The following is an 8,319-nucleotide window of genomic DNA, read 5'->3' as shown; positions in this document are numbered from 1 at the left end:
AGCCTCAGGTGGCTCAGGCTACAGCAGCAGGAGTGGTTTTTGTCCCTGACATGAGCCCCCTGCTTCCTCCCTCCCTGTCTGGGAGTGAGCCAGGGATGGTCCCGGCACCGGAGCTGGCCTTTGCCCCATGACCACTTCCCACAAGTGATGGCTCAGAGACCAAAATCCAGTCTTGGGGGCTTGTCAGAAACACAGATTCCTGCACCCCACCCTGATTGACTGAGTCAGACTGTAGGGGGGCCAGAAGTTGGCTGCATTTTAAGTACCCCAAACACCGGGAGGCTTGTGAACATTCACGTTCGGGAAGCACCAGCCGGCAGCCGCTGGGCAAGCGCCCAGGGCCTCTGCTGCGGGAGTGTACGTTTCTGAGTCTGGCTGACACCATGTGGTTGCGTTTCCGTTTTCTCAGTGGGCATGACGTTCCCACTTTCTCCAGGGGACCTGGCAGCCGCGGCATCTCATATGAGCCCCCGGAGAGCTGCCCTGAGGCTCGGATCTTGCACTCCAGCCAGAGTGCCCTGGCTGGGCCCTTTGTCCCCATGACCGGTCTCAGTGACTCAGTGTCACCTGGGGAGGGGGAGGGCCTGGGGACACCGAGTCCCAGTGGCCTGACGTGGGGCCCCTCTCTCCCAGGTGGCAGCAACGGCCCCTTTCTGTGTGGGAAGCAGACCACGTTTGAAGGAGGGATGAGGGAGCCTGCCCTCGCGTGGTGGCCGGGGCACATCGCCGCAGGCCAGGTGAGTCAGCGTCCACCCGTCTGCCGGGCAGCAGGCCCAGGCCTGTGGCCACCCCAGGGTGTGTGCAGCCCTCACTGGTCACCTCCCCCACGCACCCTATGCTCAGCCTCACCATCTCCTCAGAACCAGGTCTCTCTCTCGGTGCGTGGGACTTGCTGTGGCCCGGTCAGATGGGCAGGAAGGCTCTCGGTAGGGACTGGAGCCGTGTATCCTGCCATGTGTCACAGAGGTGCTGGTAACGACTGTGTGGGGAGGAGACGTCCGTGGTGCAGTCACCGCAGCAGTCCTGAGTTAAACAGAGTTCAACAGGTTTCTTCCTTGCAGGACTTGTCAGTGCCTTTAGCTAATGGGCACCATGAGCTTCTAGAGGAGGCATAGAGCAGGCTGAATGTTTAAAAGCCTGTCTACTACAGAATCGGTCTTTTTTTCCCCCAAAGTACCTCTTCTCAGGCTAGTGTCGTAAGGACACTCAGAGAGCAGCAGCAGCCCGACACGGGACTGTTGGTGTCTGTCTCCCGCGTGGGGTGCAGACCTCGGTGGTGGCCTGGGCTCTAGCCGGGCGAGGGTGCGTCCTGCTATCTCAGCCTGACCACCTTCATGCATCACTCCATCTCCCCCGGCCCGGGAATCTGCCCCTCAGCTGAGAATCACACGGTGCGGTCTTGTCTAACTGGAGCACTTGAGCCAGACACGCCATCAACACGGGGCCAAGTCTGGTGTTTGTAAACGGGGGCGTTTCTTCGCTGTTTCTTAGTCTTTTGCCCTCCCGACAGCCTCCAGAGGCAGCTGGAACATCACACATGATGGCAGCCAGAGTCCGCATGAGGCTCTCAGGACTGAGTGAAGACGTGCCGGGGCCAGCTCCTTCTGGAGGCTCCAGGAGAGATTCTGTTCCCTGCCTTTTCCAAATCCTAGCAGCCGCCCCATTCCTGAGCTCCTGGCCCTTCCACCATCAAAGCCAGCAGCACGCAGGCATCTGTCCTGGTCTTCCTGTTCCACTTTTTTTTTTTTTTTTTTTTTTGAGATGGAGTCTCACTTTGTTGCCCAGGCTGGAGTGCAGTAGTGCAATCTCGGCTTACTGCAACTTCCACCTCCCAGATTCAAGCCATTCTGCCTCAGCCTCCCAAGTAGCTGGGACTACAGGCGCCCGCCACCATGCCCAGCTGATTTTTGTGTTTTTAGTAGAGACGGGGTTTCACTTTGTTGGCCAGGATGGTCTCAATCTCCTGACCTCGTGATCTACCCGCCTCGGCCTCCCAAACTGCTGGGATTACAGGTGTGAGCCACTGCACCCGGTCCCTGTTCCACTTTTGAGGACCCTATGGCTGTGTCCTACCCCACCCCCTGCTCGCCCAGGCTGCCCTTCCTGTTTCCAGCCCCGCTGATGAGCAGCCTGCGTGTGTCTGCCGCCTTAACTGCCTGGCCTGGTCACGCGTCTGCAGGCCCAGGGATTGGCTGCTGTTCTGCCAGGTCCTCCTCTTCCCCACTCATTCTACACATGAGGAAACTGAGGCCAGAGAGGAAGTCATTTGTCAGGGCCGCCCAGTTATAAGGGGGCAGAATTGGGAGCAGGTGCCTGGCTGTGGAGCCTGCACTACTACCCACCATGCCTGGGCAGTCCCCTGTGTCCCCAGCAGCCAGTGGGACTGGGGGTGGCACCTGCCAAGAGCACCTGTTCTCTACAGGTGTGTGAGCCTCCCTCCTCAGACCCTCTGCCCAGGGCAGCCTTTGTCTGACATGGGACTCCTGGGCCACCCCAAGTTCCCAGGACCCTGAAGGTGGAAGGCCCCCCATGACTCCCTGAACAGGCAGCTGCGGCTCCGTGTGAAGAGCAGAGTGACCCTGAGAGTGACCGCCTTGTTGTGCAGGAGAAGGATGGGTGGTGAGCACGGCCTCCTGCAAGGTGTGGGGTGCCCCTAGGACAGGCTGCGGCTGCGCCGCCCCCACTCCCCTGAGCGCCGTTCCCCTGAGGGTAGGGATGGGCCGTTTGGCCTCGTGTGTGGGGGCACCTGCAGGGAGTGGCCGGTGGCCATTCAGTGAACGCTGTGACGTTGGCGTGAGACTCAGGACTTGCGTAGGCCTGGGAGACGCTGGTGTGAGACTCAGGACCCGGGTAGGCCTGGGAGACGCCGGCGTGAGACTCGGGACCTGCGTAGGCCTGGGAGACGTGAGGTTTCCCACTGCAGCGGGTGCCCACCAGGCCAGGACAGGGCTGGGGCTCTGCTGCCCAGGCTGGGAGTCACCCGTGGCTGTGCTCAGCAGCAATCTGGGAAAGGTGAGGGGAGCTTCCCCAGCCCCGCCCGGCTCCGTGCACAGTGGGTTCAGGGATGTCTTTACCTCACAGACCTTCCCACCCACCTGCCCATGGAAAGGTTCCAGCTGAGAAAAATGCAAACTTCAGCGTTTTGGAACCTTCCTGTCTGCCTTGCTCCCTGAGGAAGAGAAACCTCTCCCCGGAGCCACCACGTTACTGTTTCCCACGGGCCACAAACTGAAATTGAATTCGATGGCATCAGGCCCGTGTGCCGCAACACTACGACAGGGTTTTAGTCAAAGCACCTGACGTATGTCCCCACGGTTCCCCTCCGGGCAGGGGCGGCTTTAGTCACTGCAGCCCTGGATTCCAAGTGAGGTCTCGAAAGCGCTGATAGTGGCTTTAGCGACTTCTCCCATGTCTGCAGCTGCCTGCTGCGTTTCCGGACATTTCTGGAAGGCCTCGCTGCCTGGAGAGAGCTTCCAAAAGGCCTCACAAGGCCCCTGCCCATGCTGATGCGGCGACCGGCAGACACAACTCCCGCCTGCCCCGCCGGCGCCACGGGCACGGACCCGGCTCCGCGGTTTATTTTTCGGATGACAAAGGTGTCTGGATTTCTTTTATTATTCTGTCTTTTAAAAGACAGGAGAAGGGTGGGAAGCAGTCGCACAGACACTGCTGACCAGACCTGGGGAAGCTTCTCAGCCTCTGCAAAGCTCCCTGAACCTTCCCGGCAAACGCTGACCTTTGCCGTCCCTGCCCCACACTGGGCGCTGCAGACCCCAGATCCCGTGAGCAGCTGCGGCGCGGAGTGAGTGTCCCTGTGAGGCCAGGACCCTACTGTTGAAGAAGCTGGCGATCTCCGTCTGCCCTAGTGAGGAGCTGGCTGCAGGCGGCGAGGGTGCCCCAGACCACGGGGAGGGTTGTCCACACTGGGTGGGAGCTCCAGGGCTTGGCAGCGGGTGGTGGTCCCTGTCCCGCTGCCCCAGAGGCTGTGCTTGCCAGGCAGGGATGTGTCTCCACCCCCTCCCCAGTCTCCCTGCCGAGTGACCCAAGCCTGGAGCCCCCGAGTTAAGCAGACAGGGCCAGTGAGGGGAGCCAGATGGCACGCTGTGGTCATGGCTGGTTACCAGTGCCCATGCCCTCTGGAGGTCGGGGCACGGCAGGAAAGAGCCTCCTGCCTGTCCTGGAGCTCCCTGGGTGTGTCAGGAGCCGTCCCCGCCACAGCCACTCAGAAGTGCTCCTGTCCAGCCTCAGCTGCCCCTCCACGCCTGGTTTTCCTCCACCTGCTTCTCTGACTTAAGGGGCAGGGCTCACGGTGGCGTTAGGGCTTTCAGTGTTAGAGCGAGGCGGTCTTCTCCAGACAGGTGGGCCTGGAGAGGGGGGACCTCCTGGCATCTCCGTGGCAGAGCTGTGATTCTCCTTTCATCTGATCCACAGGGGCAGAGGAGGCTGCCAGGGAGTGACGACGTGGCCTGGCTCTGGGGTCTTTGAGGCCTGGTTTGAGGCCCTTCTGCCACTCACAGGCCTGTGGCTCCGCTCAGTCCCTGCCGTGGGCATGTGCGCGTGTGTGCGTATCTGTAGACCCAGCTGGGCAGCAGGGCTCACGTCCCCCCGGGGATTGGCCCCAGCCCCGTCGGGGCGGGGCAGAGTGCCCTGAGCGCGTTGCTGCCGTGTGTTTCAGGTGAGCCACCAGCTGGGCAGCATCATGGACCTCTTCACCACCAGCCTGGCGCTTGCGGGCCTGACACCACCCAGAGACAGGGCCGTTGATGGCCTCAATCTCCTCCCCGCCCTCCTGCAGCGCCGGCTGATGGACAGGTTGGTGCTAGAACTGCCCTGGCCCCTTCCCCCGGATCCACGTGGTGAAGCCCAGAGCTGCTGATCAGGTGTGACCCCCAGGCCCAGCTGCCCCCTCATTCCAGACACAGGCGTGGGGTGCCCAGTGCTGAAGGAGGCGGGGGGCCTGTGACGAGAGGACCTGGGGACCTGCCTGTGGGGCGGGAGCCACCCTGGGAAGGTCCAAGCACAGCGAGGCCCTGGCTCTCAGGAAAGCCTTAGGAGGGAGGGCGAGGCCGGGAGAGGGGCCTCATCCCTGCCTGTACCCAGGCCCACGCCGCCCCTCTTCCCTGCCCCGCCTGGTTTTCAGTGCCTCATGGCTTCCTGTAGTTTCCTTCCACCTGAGTCGCTGCTCTGCCAAGTCCACGGCTCGGCTCGGCCAGCTCTTCACTTCTGTCTAAATCCTTGGTGTCCAAAGTCCATTTCCTACCCCTGAGAGCAGCCACCATTTCACTCAAACCACGTTTCCTGGGCGGCCCTGAAGGGATGAGGATTATTCCAAAGGCTTGAGGGGAAACAGAAGGTGGGGATGGCCCAAGGCAGCTGCCTCCTCCGGCTTTCCGGGGCAGGATAGAGGGGGTTGTGCTCACTTGTCCCCTCTCGGGACCTGGCACAAGTGTTTGGTCACTGTGGGGAGAGACGGTGCCCGGCTGCATCCCCCACTCCCCGTTCCTGCCTCGCAGGCCCAGCGTGGTCCAGAGACCCCGTGCCACCCGCTTTCCTCTGGCCTGCCCACCCTCCCCAGGGCCTGGCCTGGCCTCACCAAGGACCAGCAATGAGGGGACGCCCAGGCACCCCAGCCCTGACCACCTTACAGGCCTTTTCACTTTTCGATCATCTTTGTAAAGTATCAACCAAGACCTCACGCGGAGGCATGAGCCACTGACAGCGGACGCAGCCCGGAGCCCCCAGGTGGACCCAGCGTGTCCTTCCCATCGTTACATGGTTCTCCCCTCCCGTCCGACAGGCCCGTCTTCTATTACCGCGGGGACACGCTGATGGCGACCACCCTCGGGCAGCACAAGGCTCACTTCTGGACCTGGACCAACTCCTGGGAGAACTTCAGACAGGTACGGGGCTCGGGACATGGGCGCGGGCGGAGCTGCCCCATCTCTATCCAGATGTGGCCCCTGAGCGCCATCCTTGGGGAGGCACAGGAGGGTGAGACAGGCAGGAGCCCCACCCTCTCCACAGCCGCCTCTGCGTGGCCCAGGGTGTGGCAGCTGACAGGCTGGAGGTGAGGGAGGGACCTTTTCCTGCCCCGCACGATGACACAGCAGCCCCGCGGCACAGCTGCAAGCCTGGCCCAGACCCTGGTCAGGTGGCCCCCATGGGCCTCTCCATCCTGCCAGGGCACCTGAGCCTCGCCCACACCCCAGGCTGGAGGCGACAGGGGTGTGGCCTGCTTGGCCCGGGTGCTACATGGGGGCCATAGCCTCGGCGTCACCACAGCAGCCCCCAGCATGGCTGGGTGAAACGCCACACGCACAGGGCCTGGGGCTCCTGCCACCCCAGGCTACCGCAGTATTGTCAGTGCCAGACTTTCTCCCACGAGCCCTCGCCTCGAGCCTCCTGCTCCCTCCCCAGGGCCTTCTCTGGCCCCTGCTAATCCCCACACTCCAGCATCCCCCACGCCCTCCTGAGGGGTCGGTCTCAGCCCCACTCACTCCCAGCATCAAAGTCTTGAGATATGAACCCCCTGCTAATCTGCCTTAATTGGGAAGAAAACCATTTAGTTTAATGGAAAATCTAAAGACTAGACGTGAGGAGTGAAGCTGCTCGCGGGGCAGCGTCTGGAGAGCACCAGGGTCCAGGAGTGTTTTCGACCTCTCCTCACCCTGCGCAGGCCCTGCACCCACTCTTTTTTCGGGTTTTACCCAACACTGCCGCCTGCGAGGGCTGTCCTGGGCATCGGTCCCCCGGCCTCTCCGAGATCTGCCCTTCTTCAGACTCCCAGGGTTCCTCAGGGCTGCTCTAGTGAGCACCACGGGTACTTCCTGGCTACCTGGAGGCGGGCAGTGCGTGGAACCCTCTGGAAGGAGGGCTGGTCCGCGACTGACACACACGCACCCCATCACCCTCTCCAGGGCCCTCTGTGGGGTCCCTGTCATTGGCCTTCTTGGGACAAGGTCGGTGAGCCCCGCTTTCGCCCAAGTTGGTGTCCGGAGAGGACGGGCTGCACCTAGAAGGGCACCCAGAGCCCCCGGGCGGAGCCTCCCAGGCTCCTGTCGGCGCCTGTAAAAGTCTGGAAGGTTTTGCAGGCAGACTCGCCGCTGATGCAGCCGGGGTCTCGCTCGCATGCAGTCCTTGCTGGAACATGTTTGTGCTCAGAAAACATCAGGAGAAGCCCCAGCACCAGCAGGCAGGGAGGCTGTTAACCACGTCGCTCCGCTCCCGGAGAGTACCGGGGGTCGCTCTGCACCCCGGAGAGTACCAGGGGCTGCCCCGACCCCAGGCGCCGCGGTCCTGAGGGCCCGGGGCTTGGCGACATGGCAGACGCCGCGGTCCTGAGGGCCCGGGGCTTGGCCTCATGGCCGTAGGCAGAGCGGGGTCGTCGGTAGTGAACTCACCTGTTCTGGGACAGATGTACTTACTCGTAAAAATCGCAGCCTGAGATGCAGAAAATGAGGACAGTGGACTGTGAGCGTTGTGGGGTAGGGAGGGCCGGGGGAGGGGCCTGGTGTGGCTGAAGCTGCTGGTCTGCAAATGGGGCCCAAGGGGGCCACAGCTGAATGTTCCAAGAAGGGAACCTGGGGTTTTTTTCTTTGGATTTTTATGGGTTTTTAAGTATATCCAATCAAACACAATTTTTTTTAAGACAGAGTCTGGCTCTGTTGCCCAGGCTAGAGTGGAGTGTTGTGATCTTGGCCCATTGCAACCTCCACTTCCAGGGTTCAAGCAATTCCCCTGCCTCAGTCTCCCAAGTAGCTGGGATTACAGGTACCTGCCACCATCTCCGGCTGATTTTTGTATTTTTAGTAGAGATGGGGTTTCACCATGTTGGCCAGGCTGGTCTCAAATACTTGGCCTCAGGTGATCCGCCTGCCTCAGCCTCCCAAAGTGCTGGGATTACAGGCGTAAGGCACTGCACCTGGCCTAGACACATAATTTGAGTATAAAAAGAAAAATCAGAATTTGTTTTCCACCCTAAGAGCAGATGACAGTGGGCCCCTGTGACGTTTTTGTCTGTTGTGGCCACTGCCGGGGAGAATCTGCGTCCTGCGTGGGTATCGAGCCTGTGATCCTGTTGTTCCCGTCCTGCTCCACAGCCCCACAAGGTGTGGCTCGGCAGGCTGGCCCATGGCCGGAGCCCCGTGGACTCGCCTGTCCTGTGGGCCTGGGGTCCTCTTGGAGGGCACTGACTGGGCCTTGGTCTCTGGCGGCTGGCCAGCCTTGCAGACGACGGAGACCCTCTGGTTCCTGTCACACATGGCTGAGTGGGTCAGATGGGAGCCCGTGACGGACACAACACCCTTGGTGGTGGGGGGG

General features: G+C 61.7%; 1 protein-coding gene across 1 annotated transcript in view; it reads left to right on the top strand.

The window, feature by feature from the left end:
- Positions 1 to 368: 368 nt before the first annotated feature.
- Positions 369 to 8,319, top strand: part of GALNS (galactosamine (N-acetyl)-6-sulfatase) — a 19,489-nt gene continuing 11,538 nt past the window's right edge. The window contains exons 1-3 of the mRNA XM_026447380.1: positions 369 to 737; positions 4,676 to 4,812; positions 5,798 to 5,900. Coding sequence (XP_026303165.1) covers positions 384 to 737; positions 4,676 to 4,812; positions 5,798 to 5,900 — 594 coding nt within the window. The 5' untranslated portion in view covers positions 369 to 383. The remainder of the gene's footprint in view (positions 738 to 4,675; positions 4,813 to 5,797; positions 5,901 to 8,319) is intronic.

The sequence above is a fragment of the Piliocolobus tephrosceles genome, chromosome 17 (assembly GCF_002776525.5).
Source record: "Piliocolobus tephrosceles isolate RC106 chromosome 17, ASM277652v3, whole genome shotgun sequence".
NCBI classification, from domain to species: domain Eukaryota; kingdom Metazoa; phylum Chordata; class Mammalia; order Primates; family Cercopithecidae; genus Piliocolobus; species Piliocolobus tephrosceles.
The sequence above is the reverse complement of the archived record's forward strand: the minus strand, read 5'-3'. Positions and strand labels throughout refer to the sequence as shown.